This window comes from Ruditapes philippinarum, unplaced genomic scaffold (assembly GCF_026571515.1).
Source record: "Ruditapes philippinarum isolate M1 unplaced genomic scaffold, ASM2657151v2 ctg290_1_1_1_1, whole genome shotgun sequence".
NCBI classification, from domain to species: domain Eukaryota; kingdom Metazoa; phylum Mollusca; class Bivalvia; order Venerida; family Veneridae; genus Ruditapes; species Ruditapes philippinarum.
In genome coordinates, this window is record NW_026854468.1 from 27,498 (window position 1) to 54,369 (window position 26,872).

At 32.2% G+C, this 26,872-nt stretch overlaps 1 protein-coding gene across 5 annotated transcripts in view; it reads right to left on the bottom strand.

The window, feature by feature from the left end:
• Window positions 1-866: 866 nt before the first annotated feature.
• LOC132740213 (protein 4.1-like) overlaps window positions 867-26,872 on the bottom strand; it is a 61,139-nt gene continuing 35,133 nt past the window's right edge. For 2 of the 5 annotated variants that reach the window (XM_060728071.1, XM_060728070.1), the window contains exons 12-17: window positions 25,955-26,089; window positions 13,539-13,664; window positions 12,696-12,860; window positions 11,464-11,481; window positions 5,979-6,095; window positions 867-1,742 (exon numbers count right to left, since the gene is read on the bottom strand). In XM_060728071.1, the coding sequence (XP_060584054.1) occupies window positions 1,689-1,742; window positions 5,979-6,095; window positions 11,464-11,481; window positions 12,696-12,860; window positions 13,539-13,664; window positions 25,955-26,089 (615 nt within the window). In that variant the 3' untranslated portion in view covers window positions 867-1,688. The remainder of the gene's footprint in view (window positions 1,743-5,978; window positions 6,096-11,463; window positions 11,482-12,695; window positions 12,861-13,538; window positions 13,665-25,954; window positions 26,090-26,872) is intronic. The other 3 variants (XM_060728072.1, XM_060728073.1, XM_060728074.1) reach the window with 3 other exon arrangements.

Here is a 26,872-nt window from a genome sequence, read left to right on the forward strand (position 1 = left end):
CAGGGCACTTGATAACAAAGCTTCTGTGAAAGTTTGGTCAAAATCCGTTGAGAAATGTAGGAGGAGTTGCGCACAGAAGAAATTGTTCACTATATATTCTAAATAAGGAAAAAAACAAAGGGCCATAATTAAGTCAAATATTATCCAATGGCAAAACCCGGACAATAAGTGCCATGGCACTTGATGACAAAGCTTCTGTAAAGTTTGGTCAAAATCCGTTGAGAAATGTAGGAGGAGTTGCACACAGAAGAAGAAATTGTTCACTATATATTCTATATAAGGAAAAAAACAAAGGGCCATAATTAGGTCAAATATTATCCAATGGCAAAACACGGACAATATGTGCCAGGGCACTTGATGACAAAGCTTCTGTAAATGTTTGGTCAAAATCCGTAGAAAAATATAGGAGGAGTTGCGCACAGAAGAAATTGTTCACTATATAATATTCTATATAAGAAAAAACAACAAAGGGCCATAATTAGGTCAAATATTATCCAATCGCAAAACCCCGACAATATGTGCCAGGGCACTTAATGACAAAGCTTCTGTGAAAGTTTGGTCAAAATCCGTTGAGAAATGATGGAGGAGTTGCGCACAGAAGAAATTGTTCACTATATATTCTATATAAGAAAAAACAACAAAGGGCCATAATTAGGTCAAATATTATCCAATGGCAAAACACCGACAATATGCGCCAGGGCACTTGATGACAAAGCTTCTGTGAAAGTTTGGTCAAAATCCGTTGAGAAATGTAGGAGGAGTTGCGCACAGAAGAAATTGTTAACGCCCGCCCGCCCGCCCATCCGCCCGCCGACATACCTAAATCTAATAACCAGATTTTTCCTTCGGAAAACCTGGTTAATAAAAATTACCCAATAACTATTCAGATATCATAAATAATTGATTTCTTACACTACAGATAATTTATTTTATAATCAACATTACACCTCAAAATGTACAAAATATACAGTTCCATTGGTTCTAATGTACCATTTTAAATGGATTTAAATGCTTATAATACAAATGAAAATAGACTTTGTAATAGTATATACAATCATACAAACTAACAGAGTATATGAATCGAATATGTGGATAATATTCATAATAGAAATCGTGTTTAAAAATAAAACAATTAATTTCTTTAAAAATTAAAGAAGAAGCTTAAAATTTAAAAACATGTATATAGAAACCTTTTCACAAAACGTAAAATGTTTAACTTAGCAATGTTAAATCAGCCACAAATGTATTGCTAAATATATAAAACATGTACTTGTACAAACAATTGGCACAAACCCTGTTTTGTATAAAACTAGTCAGTACGCATTTAATGTAAAACCAATTTTAAGATACTAAAACACTAATTACGTGGTTAACAAAAAGTTTTAAAAATATCTAAGGAAAATAGCAATGCTCTGCGCTTGATAAAATGAAACTTGTTAAAATTTCCTCCTAATATACATAAATGTCTCATGAAAAAGCTTGTGTTATTTTGTACAACTGTTAACATTAAAACAAATTAATCTTTTTACAAGCAACTAATGAATTGGCTGTGGCACCAAACATTTTTTATGATTGGCAACTTTGTAATGTTTCTTTGAATATAATAAACTTGTCCTTCCTGATTGGTTGATATATTTACAAGAGTGAGCTGATTGGTCAGTTGATGTTATCATGTGACAGTCGTGTGATTAAAATGAAACTTCTTCTGCATCTTCCTCATCTGATTCGTGCCGTCCAGGACCCTGTAAAAGTAAAAAGTAAAATTTCCAGTTTTAATACAAAATATGCAGAGGCAATAAAAGAAATTATTCAGATTAAGTTTACCCATGAGCAGATAACTTATGCAATACAAGTGCAAAATAAAATCTTGAAGGGGTAAAATCCCTTAAGATTATGAAAAATACATTGAATATCTTAGTTTTAAACTAAAGATCAGACCTGATTTTTGAAATATAAAATTTTGACACGACACCTCAATCAGGTAACAAAGCATTATGTTTAAAGTCCATGATGTTAAATTTTGAGTTCAATTTGTGGTATATTGATATTCACCATACAATCTACACATTCTAATCCATTTTACGTCTTATTTTAAAATCATTGTTTTTATCATATAATATGTATTATACAAGAATGTATAAAGAATGAAATATTAAGATTCACTAAAACTAATAGAAAACTACAAATAAGTAAATAATCTATAAAGAAAAAGAAGAAACTTTGAGCTTAATATCAAACACAAAATGCTTTTTTCTGACATTATTAAAAATCATTTTGTTTTGTTCTTTTCCAATTTAAATCCCAAAACAAATATATATGATGTGGAGATCTAACATAAAGTAAAGACTATAAATCACAATAATGAGCAGCGAGATGAACAGTAATAACAAATGCTGTTCAAAATGTCATTCCAGTATTACAAGATATTGCAAACATTGCTGGGAATTACATTAGAGCAATGAAAAACAAATAAATACAAGTTTGATTAAATCTGATCGTAATAGATAATGAAAGGTGCAATATCCCTTACTCCCACTAGCACTTGCTTAGTCAATATTAATTATATTCAATACTAAAAGTATTGGATGAAATGATCACAAATTGAGGATCAGAATATCAAAGGAAATATAATGTCTCCACAAGTTCAATCAAATTATAAATTATATTGTGAAAACAATTCACAAGTTTTTCAACCCCAAATATATTTAAAATAGAATGATTGTATTTTACATAAACTTTTGTTATTCTTACAGGAATCAACATTCTAAATATAAGATAAACATTGATTTGTTAACTTGTGTTTTTAAGACTTATTTACCGAGAGAACAAAGATCTATTGCTTGTTTACTCAGTATCTTTTCCTGATGTCAAAATGACACATTTCCCCAGATAAATCACCCCTGTTATATTCTCCATTTACAATATGAGACCTTTAAATGAAGTCTGTCCACCCACGACATGTTGCTTAACTTTACTGCCATAATGGGAAAACATATCAAAACACCAATCGTTAATTATGTGTAGTGTCCATTACCAGGGCAATTCTCGATAAGAAAAATATCGCCAAGTTTATGTCAGGTAATATGATCTTTGTTTTTGTTTTTGTCACATTCTAATAATTGGTTTATATCAGATCTATCTATCATCAGCAGACTATAGTTAGAATCAAGCTATATTTATCTAATGAATGAGATATGGGATTATAACATATGCACAAATCATTGTAAAAATCTGGAGAACGTAATTGCTACTAAAGACCGTGAGAACTGATTGGTTGGTATCTTAGAATGATGAGTATATGATAACTTGATTATTAAAGCTGCATGCCCACATATTATAAAGCCAAAATAATTCAAGAAAGTCAACCTTGAGAAAAATGTACTAAAGTTTTAAGAAAAGTCAAAATATTCACAATTCGAGAAATGATGTACATTTTATATGCAATTGATGACATATAGTACTCTGCAGTATTTATCATCAAATTTCATAGTTATGCAGTTAGGGCTGTTTTTGCCATCTTCTGACCTATTTTTGGTAATTTTTGAAGATCTAAAGTGCCATATGCAATGTGTAAACTATATTCTTTGTTCACTTGACAATATTTACTTTTTAAATCATTTGACAGATTTCCTTGCACACTAGCATAAATCTGGAGGCATGCTGCTTTAATTGTTACATTTTGCAGCATGTTTCTTGTTTGTTTGGTTATTGTGAGGGTGTGTGGTGGGGGAGTGGGTGATTTTTCAGTCACATTGATACTGTAAAGGTCATATTGTTGACTCTCCAGCCTGACTGTAAAGGTGGCCTAAAATGCCCCTCCATGTATTATTTAAGGCACTAGCCAACACCAGAGAATGTGTCACCAACCTCACACAGACTAGCTGCACATAGCTTCCACATATGACAGAATCCAAACTGCCTGGTGCGATTTAAACCCACAGCAATTTAAGAAATACTTTTTAAAATGATTCAAAACAAGAAACCTAATAACCACTTATATAGCTACAGTCAGATTTGTATTTGAAATAAGAAATGGATGTCAGTACACTTATGAAATATTCATAGTAATTCATAATGTTTATGAAACAATTGAAAAGTCTTATGGACAGAGCTAATTCTATTGAAAATTGTAAACTGGTAAGAAAGATTAACATAATTATCATCAGTTGGGTAACAATTAACTATAATAGAAAACTATCTAATTTTTCTACAACTTTCTCGGAAAAAGCTCAGTTTGCTATCCAAATAATGCCATAATACTGTACGTACTAAACTACAATGCCATAGCAAAAAGCTGTAGCCTAAATGAAGATATACAATATTGTAAAAATATATTATGTAAGTTTCTCAATCAAATATTATACATTTATTTCAGCACTGCTCTAAGAATTCTTGCAATTTCTGTCAGCAAGAGCTACTAAGTTTAACCCTTACCCTACTGAAAACAAAAGCCATAAGACTTGCCCCCCCCCCCACCCCATTCACCAGTATAGAGCCAATTACCAGTCAACACGTCAGTGCAGTCTAACCAGGATTTTCATATTGATATCCCCAAAACTGATAATGAACAGTTCCAAAACTGGAAGCTGGACAAGTCCATTCAAGAAATTCAGCAAGTTTAGGGTTTAACATGATTTAGTTATGCTCAGTTGTTATGGAAGCTTTAAGTTTATTTAAACCATTCTTTGAAAAGAATAAACGAATCCTCTTCTTTGAACTAACCAGTAACTGGCTTCGTATAAAGGCACTGAATTGTGCTAGGCCTAGCAATTTGTCAGAGAAGAAGATTTTTTAAAGATTTTATTTTTAAAATTTAGTTTAAGCCCTTCTGACCCAGATATACTATGGAGAATAACCATTTAAATAATTGTAGTAGAGCTCCATGCCTAAGGACCATCCCAGGAATATTTCATCAAATTTTACCCAGAGGTTTCAGAGGAGAAGTTGTTTGAAAAAATGTTGACAACTGACACACTGAAAGACCATGGACAAAACTTCTGACCACAAATCATCTTGAGCACTTCGTGCTGTTGTGAGCTAAAAATCGTTATGTCCATAGTAACGAAGATATACCAGTCCCAATTTAGTAGGGTAAGGGTTAAATGGCGTTCTTTTTTCTTTTTTAAGCTATATCTAAGCAACAATTTTATCATCTTTAGCTCTGAAAATGATATCTAAATACAAAATTATATTATCAATTTCTACAACATTTTCTTAACTTACTATAACTATAATTAGTATATATAAAATTGACAATTAGTAACTATATATATTATCTGGGATCAGACATAATTCAATTGATATACACTAAAGAATTAGATGAGTAATTATAACATAAAAACACAGTAATATATTTTGTAATTTTAAATAATTTGAATTATTATCTAGCAATATAGGAATTAAATTAGCATAAGCTTATTATTTGATTCACATTTTCTTTTCACCTTTCAGATGAATTTATATCAGAACTGATAAATATCTTTTATTCCAAAGACTGGTATATATATTGTATAAGTGGATATTTCCGCATGTCAAAATGTTACCAAATTTAAAATTCCAGACATTCTGCTTGAGGAAATATAAGCAAATCAGGCAAGGGTAGAATTTAAAGACAGTTTAGTTGATATTTACACTTGAGAAAATTTTAACAATTTTTTGCCAATTTGCGAAATTCGCAAATATTTCCACAACTAACTTAACCACTTATACAGTCACCTATTGAGCAGGCAAAGTTTTATTCTGTAGGTGGGATGGGTACACTGATAGTGAAGGCAGAAAAAGGTTAAAACCATCTTTTTGTGCAAGACCAGTAGTACTACTAATGCCCTATCTTATTATTCTAATATTGAAGAATTTGTGAACCAAACAATATCAAAGCACCATTTATATATTTAAGGAAGGTAGATAAATTAGTAGCTCAGGTTAAAATTAAGCTGAAACACACATAGCTATAAAACATATTAACACACTCGTATAACCTGATGATCATCCTCCTCCGAGTCAAAATCAGAGCCGGAGTGATTACCTCCCTTTGCTCCAATAGGAAGTGGAGCAGGTGGGGTCGGAGGTCGGTCCTCCTCACCGTCTGCTTCTCTCTATAGGATAAATATACATACAACAACATATATAGCATGCAACATCCGAGTATGTTTATATGTACATAAATTATATGTAATAACCGTATATATGTAAGGTAAGTCACACAAATATTGAATTAATGATACTGCATGCAAGGTTGTCTTAAATCATTATGCATATCAGTTAGTATGAACATAAATATTAATACGCAAACATTTCTTGAATAGATAGTATTAAAAGAATGAAACACTGCCTCATTTTCAGTCTTTTTAATCAACTTAAGAATTATCAACAACTAATGAATTATCTAAAGGTTTTTAAAGTATCTAATAATAATTAAAACAAAGTTATATCACAGTTTAATAAAAAAACTTAATCAAGTATTTATCTAACTTAATTGCTTTCATTGAACATTGGGGGATGTGTAAATAACCTAGAAAATAAAGCATGGCTTGTCTTGTATCAAGGCACTGTACATAATGAGGTATAACCTAATTTTGAGGTGTTGCGAATACTGTCAAGCCTAACTCAGATGCCTGTGAAAATACTAACCTTCACATTTCATATCAAAACAAGTTCATATTAACCCTTTCCTAATAAATATTTGATACCAAAATAATGACACAATTCATCAAACCTATAACACCAGCAATTTTAAGCCTTAAGCAATTATTTCCATACTTAAAATGTTTGTATTCAAGTTAATTTCAAACAGACTGTTACATGCATATAATGTAATGTTTAGAACAAAATCAAATATTCAACTTTAAGGGAAATTCAAATGAACATTTTTCAAATCCTGATGAAGTTTCACATAGTTCAAAATGTTGGTGCACATTAAAAGTTAAACCTTCGAAATTATCCTGCGTTGGTTATTTGTCCCAAGTCATTAATATATTTTAACATATTTGAAATAGACCAACACAGAACTAACCTAAGCTTTTGTCTGCAAATAAATGCCCTTGAAAACTTATATAAATACTTTAACAAACATTCAATAAAGAAATTAATAATTTTTGTTTTAAATTTGACATTTAAAAGTTTTGATGTATTTTAATACACCAGGTGGGATTTTCAAGAATCTGAATCTAACCTAATGAATGACCTTGACAATAAACATTGCTTAGGGGTGTGCAAAATTGTAAAAAGGATCAAATTGTGTTAACTGTGTGAAAAGGAAACCTGAAATATATCAATATTGCAAAACACCTAAATGACTCTTGAAGTATGACTCTAGTTATCCTTAAAAGTGCAGTATAAAAATGCCCACACCTTAATGAAATATGAACAACAAAAAACTTATTGTTAAATTTATTAACACAATATAGATCTAAATACAGAATGTGATATCAAACAATTACTTAATTAATATGTAAGATTTTAGGTTCTATCCTACCATGCCCCCATCCCATCATCACACCCCATTATCTTTAAATCTAGCATGACCCCTGAATACCAAATCATAATAATCAAAGCAAATTGCATAATGGCAGGTCAGTGTCATGGTATTTTCTGTTCTCCTGAATGACACAATCTTGCTGTTTGTTAGAAGAAATTCTATCCTTCGTTAAATTACTCCTTTGTCCATTTCAATCAAGTGCGACTTAAGACTTTAATTTCAAATAGGAAACACAAATTATATACAGCAACATTTCATATATAGATTTTCAATCCTTGTCATTTCTTTTCCATGGCAAGAATCAGATTTCCTCCCACACAAAGTAATTTGAGATTTATGAGTCTTGCAATAACTAACAATTTATTTTCTTCCCTTTTCTACATCACCTGTGTCTGACAGCTTGAATCACATTTAAGTGTCTTGTTTTACAATTATATAAAAAAAGACCTTGTTCAAGGTGTGCTTATCATTTTATTGACATTACTGGCTTTTACATAAAGCCAGAAGAAAAGTAATAAAATGACTTCTCTTCTATCGTTGATCAGGAATATACCATATTTCCTGCTTTTATCCTCTGTAAATTTTATCAGATTCATCAGTTTTATCCTAAGTTCATTTCAACCAATTCTCTGGTCTACCATCTGAATATTTATCAGATTCCCTTCATTACCCTATGTACAGTTTATCCTCAGTACATTTTATTAGATTCCTAACTTTTACCCTCTGTGCATTTTCTCAAATGTCCTGGTCTACCTTCTGTACATTCCCTAGTTTAACCTCTGTACATTCCCTAGTTTAACCTCTGTACAGTTAATCGAGTGAGATTTCGCACTTAATCCTCTGTATATCTTATATGATTCCCTGTTTTTCTCTCTCTACAATTTATTGGATTTTCCTCTTTACCTCTGTATTCTTTATCACATTCCCTGCTTTGTACTTTGTATTTTAGATTCCTTGCTCTTCTGTACATTTTATCAGATTTCCCACATTTAATTCAGATTTGCCACCTCAACCTCTGCACATTTTTTGATTGTCTGCATTACCCTCTTGCTTTACCCTCTGTACATTTGTCAGATTTCCAGCTAAGCCTTACCTTCTGTACATTTATCAGATTCTTGTTTTACCTTCTGTACATTTATCAGATTTCCTGCTTTACCTTCTGTACATTTTTGTTCAGATTCCAGGCTTTATTCTCTGTACATTTTATTAGATTCAAGTTATTGACCATTGCAATCAGCTGGGCACAAAGTTTTACAAGTCACATAAAAATTTCACCTACTGTATTCAGGAATCAAACCTTGGGTCGCTGAATTGGGAGTCCAGTATGCTTACATCTGCAGTCCTATCTTTTTCATGCTTATATATCTTTCATATTGTGATAAGTAATCCTCATTTACCAGTGTGACAAGCTATTCATTGCCATCCAAGCATCTCGGCTATTTCTGGCTGATTCAGTTATATTTTCTTACATCATATAATAAATATTCTTATAGCAAATAACTTTTAAAATGGCCACTCCCACTCAGAAATGTATAAGAAGAAAGTTATATAAATCATAATAATTATAAAAGAAATAATCATGAGAAAAATCAGCCAGGGGAATACTTAAATATAAAGTCAGAAAAATATTATGTTCCTAAAATATCTCAATTTGTATGTTAATGAACTCATACAATTTCTCCTCAGAATTATTTCAACACTAAATTAACATGCATGATTAACATGCATATTATAAGCAACTTGTGTCTTAACTTTGTGAAGCTCTGTAGTTTATTAGCTAAAGAAGTGGTTATTCCTTTTATTTTATAATCTTTTATAAAGATATAATTTCAAAGAATATTTATGACTGTTAACTATGCAGAATGTTTAACATAAGGCTTGACTTAGGCTTGACTAAGTTTTCAATTCCATTATAACTATTTTTTTCACATGCAAACTACAAAAACATGCTCATCTAAGGCACCTAGCATCTCCCCCTTTTCCTTCTGCATAGCAGATAAGTTCATGTAGTTTCATGTAATCTTGGTTTGTAAATCAGCCTTGTAAAGGTGCTCCACCCAGATCAAAAGCATGAAATTTGACTAAAGGAGGAAATCTTTCCAGTTGTTCCCACAGTACCAAATGATCCATACATAAAAACTTAATATAAAAGCAAAAATGCTGCAAGTTGAATAAGCATCAGTTTTGATTTATAAATCTGTTTTGATTTATAAATCACTGAGTTAAAATGGCCTCGTTATAAGTTTAAACACACCCTGGTTGAAGAAGCAACCTGACTTCACACATGTCTGATTGATCTGATTTATGCTTAAACTACATGTTTACAATGTCCATAAGACACTTTTGAAAGATAAACCCTAATGCCCAAAACACAATTTGAAAATAATGAAAAATCTTCAGATAAACATAAAATAAATCAACCTTTTAAAACTAGAACTGCCACTGTCATGGCGTGAATACCCCCGCATACCACTTTGTCAGATTCAACAGTGGCCATTTAGAGCTCAAGGACAACCTCCCTGCCAAATCTAAAGTTACTTGAAGCCAGTGCATTGCTTAGTTATGTATTCTAAATGCTTCAAATGTGAAAATGTCAAAATCAATACACTGCGGACAGGCATTCTTAAGCATTTGAGCAGACAAACTTATCATAGTAAAAATCCCTGTAACCACAAAATCAATATTCATGACTAACCTGCATGCCAAATATGAAGACTGTGGGTCAAATGAATCTTAAGTTATTGGGCGGACAAGGTTTTTTAAGTCAAGGCCCCTGTGACATTGACCTTTGACCCAGCGACCTCAAAATCAATAGGGATCATCTACTAGTCATGACAAACCTGAAAACTGTGGGTCAAAGGAATCTTAAGTTATTGGGTAGACAAGGAAAAACTGCCGGACGGCCAAGCTGATTCCAGTATACCCCCCTTACAACTTTGTTGTGCTGGGGTATAAAAATATCTAATTGCGTTTCCCAAATGACCTTCACCTTTGAGTTGAAAATAATTTTTCTATGACAAAATTCACAAACATGTAGCAGCAATATTTAGCATGGCATCCAATAGAAAGCTCCATAACTAAATTAAGTTATCCATCACCTATGCAAAAATTACTAATCTTTTTTTATGATTGAAGTTTATTAAAGGCACATGAAGCCTCCTCCCTAATGAATAATTTTTTCATTCTGCAGAAATGGCAAAATATGTGTTTTATAATGAAATACATTTTGTAAAAGATTAAGAACAATGATAATAGCTTTGACTTAAAGAAAATTGTGCTGAATGTGGATTAATTTAAAGGTAGAAAAATGTAAAAAAAAGTAGAATTTTGACTTCCATACATTACACAATACTAAATGACTATAACTCACGCAGCACTAATTGTCAGAAAGCAAGCAGAATCAAAAGATGAAACAGCCATATGGTCAATGAGTATAGCTTTTTGAAAATGTAACAGGACATTAAAGAATAAACACTATTCAGAAATAACAGCATAACAATATAGCATTTTGGAGGCTTAATGGTACTTTAATAAGTCTTAAAGGTTGAAAGTTCTACTCAAAGTTTGATGCAATGGATCAACTAATCAGATACAAATTTTTTCAGCACTAGTGTCCAATCCTAATTTTCTATCCCAATTAACATAACTCAATCAATCAATCAATCAATCAATCAGACTAGCTTTTATTATTGCTGATAGAATTTTACCTAGATGTAATTCACCTTTGAGTCAAAATTAATTTTTCTATGAACAAAATTCACAAAACATGTAGTATGTAAAATTGAAAACCTTTGTTTGTAATTTTAGATAATTATACCTAATGAATGAAGCATAAATAAATAACACAAGAATTAATTATCAGGCACTGACATCTACTATTGACTCAAAACAATGTTTTCCCCCTTTAAACATTTGGATAATTTCAATATTAATGCAGAAAATAAGTAAGCTTTTGCTAAGCAAGCAGAAATAAAGCGAAACTTTACCCCTTTGAATGAATTATGCTGAAAAAGTAAAATGGTATGAAACTAAGAATAGGGTACCAAAGTACAGGTAATAAAGTTCATGGCTGTAAACACTGTAAAATCATTGCAATTTCTCAATGACTCTTTCTTATAGATTTTAGGATTACAGTCACCAATGAATAAATTTGTTTGTTTGTCTGGTATTTAACATCCGATTTTAACATATTTTTGGTCATTATCTCTGTGGTCGCTCCACCTTTCCTGGATAACTAACCAGTAATTACATATTTTCTCAGAAAGTTACCAACACTACTCACATATGAATTCTGAAGCAGCAGTAAGAGACAAATGACCATTAGACTTAATGTCCCATATAAATCATCTTACACGAGGATTGAACCTGTGACCCCTGGTTAACAAATCTATAATCTGACTGAAATATCTACTTATATCAGGTAAACACATGTATTAAAATAAAAACCTAGCCCTTCTCAAATTATTTCAACAGTTTTTGTGATACCTAGTTTTAATTTCATTTTTGTCACGTAAAAGGGCGTTTTCCACTGTGACAACATTTTTTGAGAAAATACCAATACAGTGGCATGCATACATGCTCATTTATGTCCGTTATCATTAAGACTTGTTAAAACCATCTTTTCCACAAATATATAAAACATTGTTTGTTTGGTAAAAACTTTGGTAAAAAGACTGTCATAATAGTTTTAAATTTAACATTGGCATAATACTTTTAAGTACTTAATATGCAGAAATTCCAAATGATTTTACAGCATTTATAATAATTATGCAGTAACAGAAAAAAAGACAATGTATTTATGGGAGCATGCAAACTTCTATTAAACACACATAATTACTAATTGAACAAAAAAATATATTGATATGCACAGAATGCTTTGCCTCTCAAGGAATTAATCCACAAGTATTCCCCCTTGTTGTTAACTAAATTTTTTTATTTGCTATGTACTAGTTTTCTACTTTTGTATGCTTGTTTTGCTTTTCCTTGTCTTCTTTTTTATGCACTTTCAAAGAAAAGAAGGGGTCTGTTACACTGACCCTGTTACTTCTTAAAAAAGGTTTTATCAAAGCAAAAAGCCCTGTGACATCAAACAAATCTTCAACAAAAATATAAACAAAAGTATGATCATGCTATTAGTTCTCTAAAAAGCAACAAAAACTGAACGAAATTGCGGGAAAATTTCACTGAAATGTTTTACACAATACATTCAGAAACAAACCTTGATATCCTCAAAACTGCTCAGCCTCTTTCTCGACCTCTCCGGCGTTACTGGACCGCGTTCATCTTGTGACCGGACATTTTCCCAGTCACGACCCATGTCATTACTGCCACGACTATCACGTCTTTCACGAACATCTTTTTCCGGATCTTTCTTATCTTTGCCCTAAAACACACAAAAAGTTTCAACCCTTAGCCTGCTGAATTTCTTAAATGGACTAGTCCAGCTTTCAATTTTAGAACAGTTTAAATTTGGGAGAAATCAAATTTAAAAAAAAAAAAATTAAATTAATTGGCTAACAGTGAACAGAGCCAGGTCAAACTGCATGCATGTGCAGGCAGGCCTGGCTGAGTACTGATGGAAAAGGATTCTCATTTTCAGTTCAAGTAGTTTAAGGGTTAAGTACATTAGATCAAATTTAATCTTTTTTTTTTGCTTTTTTTCAGAATTTCAAATTCTTCGGGATGTGTCAGACAGTGAATGTTTAACACTGTTGAACTTGTGTAGTGGATTAATTAATTTAGTACAGTCCAGCAAATATTAAAATAGAGCTACCAACAGTTAGGAGTAATGTCAGAGACTGAATTTGATTGGTTTAAAATAGCAAATTAATTAACACAGTTTTAATATAACTGGTGAGTTTATAAAATTCAAATTTTACTTTGAATATGATAAATATAATTATCATTTCAATGCAAAAATATACAAAGGGCAAGAAATTAAAAAAGCATACAAAGGGCTAGGAATTCAAATATAAATATACAATTTAGGGCTAGAAATTGTTATTCTTATAAAATATGATATTGATACCAAATCTACTGAAGTCATAATAATAAAACTAACCTTTTGTTTTGACTTCTGTTTAGCTGCCTTCTTTTCCTCTGCAAGTAAGGCTTTCTTTTCTTTTTCCAATCTCTTTCTTTCCCTTTCTTCTTCCTTCTTTCTAAGTTTTTCTTGCTCTTTCTCTTGCTACAAAGTATATGCACAATCAATTGTTACATTATATATCTTAAAAAAACATGTTTGTCTTTTAATCTCCACAGAACCATTAATCATAATTAGGGAAAATTTCAAGATATATAGTAACTAAATAGCAGTCAAAGCATACAATGATCAGATACCTCAGTTATTGGTCTGTAATGGTTGTGATCCCATTAGTATAAAATAATTTGCAGCCAGCAGGCATGTGTTAATCTACTGTGAATTAACCAAATTTCATTGGCATGAAATTTCGTGGTTATGTCACAATGAAAATATTCGTGGGTTCTTTAATTTGTGGACTGTTTATTTTTTGAAAAGGTAAAATGTAAATAACAGGATGCAATATTATCTTACAGCAGAAGAAATGAAATTTAAATGGATCTAAAAAAATTGGATTGACCTATCCACGAAAATCACAAAAATTAGTTCCCCACAAATAATAATGAATTTGCAGTGTCATCTCTGTCCCTATCTTTAACCTGCCAAATTTCTTAAATGGACTTGCCCAGGTTTCATCTTTGGGACTGTCCATTACCAACTTAAGGGTATCAAAATGAAAAAGTTAGTCAGACAACAAAGTAATTAGCCTGACAGGCAGTCCAGAGGTTCAGGCTGACCTTGTTTAATACAGTGGTAGCAGAGGCTGATTATATTCAGTTGTAACAATTTAACGGCTAAAAGCAGGTAAATTTTTAACTGTATGACTTTCATGCTTGGTCACTGAATGCTTCTTTTAGTGTCTTTAAATAAATATCAGACCCAAGTGTACTAATATGTGTTACTTAAAATACATCAGTTTACATAATAGATCAATATTTGTCTGTCCTTGCTGTCTAGATAAATGTCCCATTAAACATGATTATAGAAATTAAATTGCTATGAAATCTTCCAGCTGGTAATAGGAAACTTTCTTGTCAAAGACCCAACCTAAAATTTACTTGAAATAATTGTTGTTTTTGTCCTTATTTTAGTTTGTCATGACCTAAAAAAACATCTGTTTTAATAAAATTTCACAGATATCACCAGGAAAATTGGTAATGCTGGGGATGACATGGGTAGTGTTTGGGATGACATGGGTAATGCTGGGGTTGACATGTGTAATGTTGGGGATGACATGGGTAATGTTGGGGATGACATGGGTAATGTCAGGGATGACATGGGTAATGTCAGGGATGACATGGGTAATGTCAGGGATGACATGGGTAATGTCAGGGATGACATTGGTAATGTCAGGGATAACATGTTTTATGTCAGGGATGACATGGGTAATGTCAGGGATAACATGGGTAATGTCAGGGATGACATTGGTAATGTCAGGGATAACATGTTTTATGTCAGGGATGACATGGGTAATGTTGGGGTGACAAGGGTAATGTCAGGGATGACATTAGTAATGTCAGGGATAACGAGGGTAATAGCAGGGATGACATGGGTAATGTCAGGGATAACATGGGTATGTCAGGGATGACATTGGTAATGTCAGGGATAACATGGATAATGTCAGGGATGACATGGGTATTGTTGGGGGTGACAAGGTTAATGTCAGAATGACATGGGTAATGTCAGTGATGACATGTAACATGGGTAATGTCAGGGATTACATGGGTAATGTCAGGGATGACATGGGTATTGTTGGGGGTGACTAGGGTAATGTCACGGAAAACATGGGTAATGTCAGGGATGACATACGTAATGTCAGGGATGACATGGGTATTGTTGGGGTGACAAGGGTTATGTCAGGGATAACATGGGTTATGTCAGGGATAACATGGGTAATGTCAGGGATAACATGGGTTTATGTCAGGGATGACATGGGTATTGTTGGGGATGACAAGGGTAATGCCAGGGATAACATGGGTAATGTCAGGGATAATATGGGTAATGTCAGGGATAACATGGGTTATGTCATGGATGACATGGGTATTGATGGGGGGAATGGGTATTGTTGGGATTGACATGGGTATTGTTTGGGGTGACAAGGGTAATGTCAGGGATGGACATGGGTAATGTCAGGGATAACATGGGTAATGTCAGGGATTACACGGGTAATGTCAGGGATGACATGGGTATTGTTAGGGGTGACAAGGGTAATGTCAGGGATTACATGGGTAATGTCAAGGATGACATGGGTAATGTCAGGGAATACAAGGGTAATGTCAGGGATGACATGGGTAATGTTAGGGATGACATGGGTAATGCCTGGGAGAACATGGGTAATGTCAGGGATGACATGGGTATTGATAGGGTGACATTGGTATTGTTGGGGATGACATGGGTATTGTTGGGGGTGACAAGGGTAATGTTGGGGATAACATGGGTATTGTTGGGGGTAACATGTGTAATGTTGGGATGACATGGGTAATGACAGGGATAACATGGGTAATGACAGGGATGACATGGGTAATGACAGTGTTGTAAAGTTGGATTCCACTTACAACAGCTTACATAATCATTACATAATATTGTATAATATTACTAAAGACGTTAATCATATATAATCTTCATACATATTTTTCAAGAAATATTAAGGGTTTAAACTTTAACTGAGATTTAAGTTTATTTTAAAGTTTAATCATATTGAATATTGTATTGTTTTACAGACATTTCATTCTTATCATTCATTAGTTTAATGTTGATTATAGTTTGTAGAACTTATTGATACACTCATTAACAGTAACTTAGCATGGCCTAAGACTCTTTATATACAACATATAGAGAATGGTTCTACTTTTACTTATATTATCCTTAAACTTTAAAGTGAGATACAAGTTACTGATTTAGCATTATATATGTTTGTAAATATGTTTAGTTTCTTATTAGTATTTTGATTATTTTGATTACTTTGTATTACTTAGTCATTATTATCATCTTTTATAGAAATGTCAATATTGTTTCATGTTAAACTTTTCCATGAATCATAATCTATTTTTAGACTAGTTATGTAAAAGACTTGATAGCCTAGAGCTTTGTTAAGTAAATTCTGGTTGGCTGTAATTTGACCAATCAGATAAGTTGTTACATACAGTGCACACTGTAGGTAGATGCTAGCTCCCTCTAGGATTTCAGAAGTCCATTTATACAAGCATCTCAAACAATTTTATCATTCTGCTGCTAATTTTTGGAAAAGTAAGATCTCTAAAAGCTCTCTAAGGTTAATTAATTAATTATTTAATTTATTTTAGGCACTTTGGCATTTAAATGAACCTTAGAGATTATCTAAATTCACTAAATTATTTTTGTTAAAATTGTAAGTAATATTAGTAATTATTTTTACAGAGTTAATTAAGATTAATTAATATCTTTTCTTTGTTTTAAGTGGCAGCCATCTTGAATTATTAGATCTCTATTTTTGTTCACATAGATTAAAACAGGGCTTGCTACTATTTAGGTTATTAGTTTAACAGCACAGAATCATTAAGGTTATTTATCATATTTTCAGTTATAACAGTTTAAACAACTTTCAATTGGTTTAAATCTTTTATTCGCTAGTTTATTTTGATTATCATATTTTTGGTTAATTACAGACAGTTTATATTAAAGTACATTTTGTCAACTTGTTTAGTTTTAAGTAACTTTTAGTTAAGTGTAAATAAAAGCTTAGTTCATTAAAAATTTGGTTGATTTAAGTTTATTCAACATTTGTGTTTTATTTCCCTTTGCATTCAAAGGGTGGTGTCATCCTGACGATTAGATTTTTTCCCTATTAAAGAGTACTTCTGAGCAAACTAAGAACATTAGGTAATAAGTAACTAAATTCTATTAATAGAAATCAAAAAGGTTTTAATTTTCAACACCACAACAATGGTGCCAAGTGGGATAGAGGCCTGCTTCTATTTTTAGAAACACCACTTATTAACCATATTTTTTCATCACCACAACAATGGTGTCAGAATCGGGATAGTTTTGAAAATAAGTAAATTTTCTCAACTCAGGAGTACATTATTTTTATAAGTAAATTTTTGATAGTTTTGAAAATAAGTAAATTTTCTCAACTCAGGTGTACAGTATTTTTAATAAGTAAATTTTTGTATTTTTGAAAATAAAGATTTTTGTCAAAGTATATTTTTGAATACAAAATCAATTAATAGCAATAAAGTGAAGTCAATTATCAGTAAACACTCTTAACCTATCTTTTCTTCCTTCAAACTGCTACTGATGATCTGTTCTATTTCAACTGATAGGGGCGGCCTGAAGGTTGAAGCTTGTCACAAGCCTGAACAGCTAACTTAGCTTCAGTTAATTTCATATAAGGTAGGACGGTGAATACATTGACATCCTGCCGGCTATACGTTTTGCGGCAGTCCGGCAAGCTGGATGTTATATGGGGTAATCGTTCTATTAGTAATACAATAATAGGTGATTATATATTTCTGGCTATACTGTTCTGGCAGCTGGAAGCACAAGCGTGTCTTATATGATCCTAGAGTTGTAAAATTCTTGTCTATCTTCCAGCCAGGCCTATTTTACCTCTTTAATTCAATATAAAGGCCAATTCCCAAAGAGTCCCTTACCCAGAAACATAAATCACAAGTACAGAGATCAATAGCAACCAAAGTTATTGATTTATGAAGTACATAGTCATTTCCAACTAATTACAACTTTATTTTCAGCGTCCGACAGTGCCTATTTCGTTAACACACGTTTTAGGCAATAAAGTGTGTATAATTAGAAAGCTTTCGATCTATCTTTATAATATAAATTCTAAATTTTTATTTTAAAAGCACTACACTTGGCATAACCACTATTTTGTCTGTACATTGGCTCCGAAATAAAAGATTATCAAAATTTGTCTGTATATTGGCTCCATATTATTAAAGAAAGAAGAATTCCTTCATATTGTTCAACCTTCTGAAATTGTCACAGAAGATTCAGCCTCAGAACATGGCCAGCTACTAGACACTTAAACACTTCCTAGGATGGAACCGCTATCCAGAACCCTACAAACCAATGTTGGCATCAAACACGTCAGAAGAAGATGTCTACTTCTACGAATTGTTATCCTCACTACAATCACTACTTCATACCGGAGAGACAACTACTACCATGACGACCATTATGCAACATCCAGACAACTGCCTCCAAACTTCTTCACATCACAACGAACTCAGTCAGAGAAATCCAATATCTCCGAGAGCAAATTCAGTTCTATCAGAAGCGACTTCAAAAGCACTTCAGCTGTCACAAAGCAGAACCAGAGAAACATGACCAACTACGCCATTCTTTTACCAGTCAACACAGCCCACAATAAACAGATTTGGCTCCATGTCATATGCCAATTAGACATCACCAGCTTACCAGCAAACAAGAAAATATACCTCAGAAGACGTCAAAAATATTCAAGAAGAATCTGGAGAATGGCTACATAGACCCTGAAGTATACCAGCCTAGACGGTCAACCTACCACACTGACCTTCCTACAAGCAAACCAAGATCGTTACATAACAAGTACACCATGTTACCCTTAGAAACACAGTCCTAACTGTTACAAATTGCAGAGAAGATTCTGAAGATATATACCACCATCAATTGGGGCACTTACAATTCAAATCATTTCATAACTGAAGAACAATTTCATCAATTTGGCAAGTGACTTTATACAATCACTGATAAAAGATGGATATAAACTGGGGTGATGATAACTACCAAGATAAAGACATTACCAGAAATAAAGATTTTCAACATAACACAAACTGCTCTTCAAACTGTCAAGAAGGACTGCTGCCTTACTTCCAGATGTCAAACTGAGCTACAGCTTTACAACAAAGTCAAAGAAGAAACTCTACCAAAGAAACATTTAAACTTCAAGGGACTGATTCTGCAGGCCAAGAGTCAGTCCAGACAGTAATGCAAAACTACAAGAAAATGGCCTATCACAAACCAGATGACGAACTACGAATGGCATCGGACACAATAAAGTCAGCAACAATAGAAGACTCTATTCCTGTTCAGGGCTACAATCTAACGCCTTTCCCAGAACTGATGCCAAAGAAAGCCAAACGACGACCCTTCAATGCCAATTACATACCAACTGAAGACATCACCGACACAAACAGCAGACCAAAAGATGCAATATTCCATTGGACAGTCTGCATGGCTACTGTTTACGATAACCTTTCAGTAGTCACATACGATAAAATACCAACAGGCGATGATGACGATGACAAAACCAATACCAGACCTAACCAAGATGACAAACCAATACCCGGCGAAGACCATATACCACGAGAAGATGCCAAATACCAATCAGATGACCAATACCACAGACCAGATGCTTGCGTTTATTTGAGACGAGGGAAGAAGATTGGTAACTATTCAAATCGCGACTGCGTTAAACTGAGCAAACCCGAGTTTGTTCATAGATTGACGAGTAAAATTCAAAACAAGTATAAAAACATTTAGGGTAATAGAAAAGATGCCACCTTTTATAAAGTTTCCTTTTTCAATTCATATCATATTGATAAGAAGTAATTTAAGTTAAAGTTACACTGTCATACCATACCATGTTGTTTTTTGTTATGTTGAGAAAAAGACTTTTGTATACATATAAGATATTGATATGTTGAGTTGAACTTTTGTTACAATAATTGATATTGTGTAATTATTTGTTAACTTTTTTGTTAAGTACACATTTTCTGTTTGAGTTTTATGAGGCTGCTTTAGGTGTCTTAGTGAATGTTTTTTGTGCTCGTTACATAGAATTTAAGTTTCTATGGGCTTGATGTTTTTGAAACATCAAAATTTTTTGAGTTTTTAGAGATTTTCTATAGGATTTAAGATCTATAGGCGTCTTGGTGATATGTTTCACAGACATTTTTTGTTCACTTAAGTAATGATCCTAAAGTAAAGCGTTTGCTTACCATAGATGTGCATAGCTCCATCGCAGCTAGGTGTAACACATATGTTTTTTGTGATTTTTCACAGTGTGGTGTGAGACTTTGATTTATTTAAAAGTTAATATGTATTTTTACATGTCATTAGACTAACAAGATTTAAGTTGGATATCATATATTTTGTTGTATGAGATAGACCTGTTTTACTTATGGTATAATTGTTAACCATTTTGATGCTACTTTCTTAATGATAAAGTATTGTTAATCATCTGTCAAAGCTATATTTCTTATGATTGTATTTTAACATGGTGGTGTAACTGATTCTTTATTGAAACTTTAGGCATTATACAAATTTAAAGTTAAAATCTATTATTGATTCTATTAAAAGGTGACATTCTTTTCTAGAAAGTGTTTCGTGTAGATGAAGATAAAGAAAATTCGCATAAAGTGTTATATGAATAGTGATAAAGTGTTATATGAATAGTGATAAAGAAAATCTAAAGTGTAGAATAAAGTGAAAGAAATAGCGCGCAAAGTAAAACAAATCAATTGATCGCGCATCTGAGTAAATATAATTAAATCGCGCATCTGAGAAACATTACCAAATTGTGCATCTGAGAGACAAAAATAATGATATCGCGCAACATGTAAATAATAGTGCAAAGACATTGGGTGCAATGAACATTTAAGGTGGTTGTGCCATCATGCACTTATACTAAACATAACTTGTTATCGCGCATAAGTATCAAATCCCATAATTGTGACAAAATCTTAGTGCAAAGACATTGGGCACAGTATGAACATTTCAGGTGGCTGTGTCAGCACACTAGTAACCCGAACATGACAAAAAAGAAACCCCAAACAAGACGAAACTAGAAAACCCCGATGATGACAGAAAGAAGAAATAACATTTGTAAATTGTTATCATGTTATAATAATATAATAACACTTCTTTTAATTCCAAAACAAGACATTTTAATAATTATTTTCTCATTTTTATATTCACATGATGCATAGATACACATGTATTTCTATTTCCATGTAACATGAGATAAATAATATTTCACCATAACTGCATGCTTGTACATTTTTGTAAATATGTTCTTTATTCATTCTTTTAAAGTAGATTTGTTAGCTTATTGTTTTATACTTTATAGTTTCATCCATATATTATATTGACATGAACATTTTTTGATAAGATAATATGCTATTTCTTTGAGGTATCTTAATGATACAGTTTAAGTTCAAGTTTTATCTTTGAAAAAAATTATTGCTTTATTGCAATAAATTTTTTTCTTTTTTCCAAAACCGGTGTATTGTTGTAAAGTTGGATTCCACTTACAACAGCTTACATAATCATTACATAATATTGTATAATATTACTAAAAGACGTTAATCATATATAATCTTCATACATATTTTTCAAGAAATATTAAGGGTTTAAACTTTAACTGAGATTTAAGTTTATTTTAAAGTTTAATCATATTGAATATTGTATTGTTTTACAGACATTTCATTCTTATCATTCATTAGTTTAATGTTGATTATAGTTTGTAGAACTTATTGATACACTCATTAACAGTAACTTAGCATGGCCTAAGACTCTTTATATACAACATATAGAGAATGGTTCTACTTTTACTTATATTATCCTTAAACTTTAAAGTGAGATACAAGTTACTGATTTAGCATTATATATGTTTGTAAATATGTTTAGTTTCTTATTAGTATTTTGATTATTTTGATTACTTTGTATTACTTAGTCATTATTATCATCTTTTATAGAAAATGTCAATATTGTTTCATGTTAAACTTTTCCATGAATCATAATCTATTTTTAGACTAGTTATGTAAAGAACTGATAAGCCTAGAGCTTTGTTAAGTAAATTCTGGTTGGCTGTAATTTGACCAATCAGATAAGTTGTTACATACAGTGCCACCTGTAGGTAGATGCTAGCTCCCTCTAGGATTCAGAAGTCCATTTATACAAGCATCTCAAACAATTTTATCATTCTGCTGCTAATTTTTGGAAAAGTAAGATCTCTAAAAGCTCTCTAAGGTTAATTAATTAATTATTTAATTTATTTTAGGCACTTTGGCATTTAAATGAACCTTAGAGATTATCTAAATTCACTAAATTATTTTTGTTAAAATTGTAAGTAATATTAGTAATTATTTTTACAGAGTTAATTAAGATTAATTAATATCTTTTCTTTGTTTTAAGTGGCAGCCATCTTGAATTATTAGATCTCTATTTTTGTTCACATAGATTAAAACAGGGCTTGCTACTATTTAGGTTTATTAGTTTAACAGCACAGAATCATTAAGGTTATTTATCATATTTTCAGTTATAACAGTTTAAACAACTTTCAATTGGTTTAAATCTTTTATTCGCTAGTTTATTTTGATTATCATATTTTTGGTTAATTACAGACAGTTTATATTAAAGTACATTTTGTCAACTTGTTTAGTTTTAAGTAACTTTTAGTTAAGTGTAAATAAAAGCTTAGTTCATTAAAAATTTGGTTGATTTAAGTTTATTCAACATTTGTGTTTTATTTCCCTTTGCATTCAAAGGGTGGTGTCATCCTGACGATTAGATTTTTCCCTATTAAAGAGTACTCCTGAGCAAACTAAGAACATTAGGTAATAAGTAACTAAATTCTATTAATAGAAATCAAAAAGGTTTTAATTTTCAACACACAACAATGGTGCCAAGTGGGATAGAGGCCTGCTTCTATTTTTAGAAACACCACTTATTAACCATATTTTTTCATCACCACAACAACAGGGATGACATGGGTAATGCTGGGGATGACATTGGTAATGACAGGGATGACATGGGTAATGCTGGGGATGACATGTGTAATGTCTGGATGACATGGGTAATGACAGGGATAACATGGGTAATGACGGGGATGACAAGGGTAATGACAGGTATGACACGGGTGATGCTAGGAATGACATGGTTAATGCTGGGGAATTGACATGTTTAATGTCGGGATGACATGGGTAATGATGGGGATGGCATGTGTTATGTCAGGGACAACATGATGACATTTGAGATGTTGGAGGTGACATAGGTAATGTTCTGGATGACATGTGTAATGTCATAATCAATCCTTAAACTGCTTGAATAGAGAGTGATTAACCTTTGCCACCAGTGTGCATATCTGTGCGTTCTGACAACACTCTATACTGTTGGTCCGCCTTGAATTTTAATACAGATGTCCCCAAAATTAGTTATGAACACTCCCAAAAATGGAAGCCTGACAAGCTCATTTGCAAAATTCAGCAGGTAAAAAGGTTAAGAAAACCCTCCAAGTTCTTAGACTCCAAAGACAGGTAACAAATAGGGGTGCCAGAGTTATTGACCTTTACATTTGAGAAAATGGTGATTATAAAAAGTTCCTTTAAATCCTTTAAAGGCACATCATGCTTAAGAAATGAATAAAGTTTTCTTCCAGTTACTAAGAAAGGGCAAACACTTATCTTAAAGGTTAGTAATAACAGATCGAAAACATATGTTTATTACATGAACAAAATTGCGCAGAATATGAAATAATTTGTGGTTAAGGTAGAAAAATGTAAACAAAGTGGTATTTCCACTCCTATATAAAATGATAGTCCACTGTAACTATACTAAAGATAGTTCAGCTATATGGCCCATGAGTTTTTGGTTTTTTTACATTGTAACATTAAAAATAATAAAAAGTTTTAATTTAAAAATCAAAATTTCTGCATTGGTTTTGGCTAAATAGGCCTTTAAGCACTGAGATAGGTTGTAAGGGCTTTTATAGAATCTAATTATGAAAATTCCAGCTTTCAATAAAATATACAATAATAAAAGGATAAATAAAATTGAAGCTAACTAAACAAATCCCTTTATATACAATCTGGCTACTGCTTCAAAATATAAGACATAATTATGTTTTGTTTTGTTTGTTTGTTTCATTTTACGCCTTTTTCCAACATTATGTCAGTCATATAGACGGGTAGTTTCCTAACCATCGACGTAATTATGTGACGGTTTCCTAAAAGGATAGGTATTCCAAGTACAATGTAATAAGACCTTCAGTTCTTGAGACATATTAATAATGTGCTGCATCCTTCGTAGATCTTTTCACAATAAAATAACCTCAATGTGGGCCATAAGGTCTGACATTTTAGCTGAACGCATTGGGCTGTTTATTAAAATTTACCTCCTTTATTAGAAAACTGATAAGGTCAGTGCAAAACAATTTTCTATACAAATAAATCTGAAATAGTTTGTGGTCCAGCCAATAAATTTGTTTTATTGACAATATTTGTAACTTAAATTCTGTTCCGAAATAAATTAATGACGCAATAGCGAAACAAATTCTGCAGTTTGCAATAATTTGTCTCATATATCTGATCATCAGCTTCATGAAAATAGCTGACATAAAAGATATTTCACTAATCAATTACCTGTAGAATTATGAGTGAAATTTTCATTATGAAATACTAATAGGCAAAAACATCATTTAATTGAGAAACAGACAGTCTATCTATTGCAGGTATTATCTTCGAAGATATTTTAAATCAATAATTTTATCAAATTCCTGCTTTTCATTTCTCTAGGTTTTCTGTTTCTGCATTGATAAAAGAAAAACTTCTTTTTCTGTTTCTGTAATTTATTTTTTCCAGAGGTGGGGGTTGTAGGGGGGGGGAGGGGGGCAGCATCTGACCTGAGAAGATATAACACCTTAGTGCAGTTACAGGTTAACTCCTATTAAATTATATAAGGAGTTAACCTGTTACTGCACTAAGGGGACAAGACTTTCTCATAGACTATAAGGTGAGATTCAAAACCACAGCAATGAGGGGAAAGTTGTTCTTAGTTGAAATAGACAATTGGTATAATGTACGGCTAGAACCCATGCTCCCTTAAATGAGAGGAAGAAAACTTCACCTCAAGACCATCGTTAATTCAATTCTCATAAACATCTCTTCAATTAATTCATTTGATAATAAAATAACGCTGTAAATTTTCTGATTTATATCTCCGATGACATTTTCTTAAGTTTCTCTTGAATCAATTTGGTTTTCTTCCATTTGAATATGTTATGAAAATTAATACTGCGTTTCAATTAAAACCAAACCAAACATATCCGTACAAAATTTTATTGAAGTTCCCCAATGTGGCTTTGACAAAACTTTACACTGACTCATACATAAGAAAAATCTATTTTTTACCCTCAATGGTCTTGACCCAATAAGCACAAAACTCAAGCCTCGTTATAATACAGATCTGTGGAAAGTTCTTACATATCAAATAAATCAAATATATCAGAAAATAAATTATGATGCTACGAGAATATGTAAAGTGTTTTGCAGCATTAAAAGTTATAACATTGTTAACAAGGTCTACACGAACAAGTGTGGCCTACAAAAATATACACATGATTGTATACTAGACCAGCTTACCTTAATGCGCTCTTTCTCCTGCTTTGCAAATGCCTTTTTCTCTTTGTCCGACATGGTTGACTGCGGTCTTTGAGCCGGCAGCACTGTGTAATCCTGTGCTATTACCTCTGGGGTCATAGGTCGGCTGTCATGCTCCTTGAAACATACATGCGACCATAATCACGTACATGTTATAAATGGAATAGTATGCTGTATGCATTAAATACATCTCTTGCATTATTACGGTATGTTAATTGTAAATTTATCTTCAGCATCTGATGTGTACAATTGACAATTGACTGATGTGTACAACATACATGACATACCATTAATGAATTTAGAATATTTTTTTTCCCCCAAGCTTATCTAGGGATACAAACAAACTTATACAGTCACAAGTCTTTTAAAATAAGCGTAACAAGTTGACTAAATCTATCATGACTAGTACAGCACTGTGAAGCTTATATAATAACCGTAAAAGTTTGTTTGAACTAGGGGTATAGCTTGGAAAAAACCCTCATTTGCAGAGTTCCGGATATCATCTAGTCAAAAGTGTGAAAAAAATATTTGTCGATAGTAGTCTGGTTAAATAACAAGCATGCTAGTCTGGGCTCAGTCTACTGGTGCTACAGAGACCCGCAAGCAAGCTAGTCTTGTTCCTATGATGCTGCTATTTAAATTAATACACAATTCATGGGACATATTTTTGTGCGCAAAAAGCGTTGGTAAGAAAACTGCGTTAAATACAAGGTCTTGGGATCAGTTACATCACGTGTACTTTTAAATACTAAATTGTTTTGCTTAAGTGACTATGCAGGTACATTTATATAGTGGGAAGCCTACACAAGTGTTTACTCTTTTCCCCAGACAATATTGTCACCTTAGTGCAGTAACACATTAAGTCCTTCTAAATTCAATAGGAGTTAACTAGTTATTGCA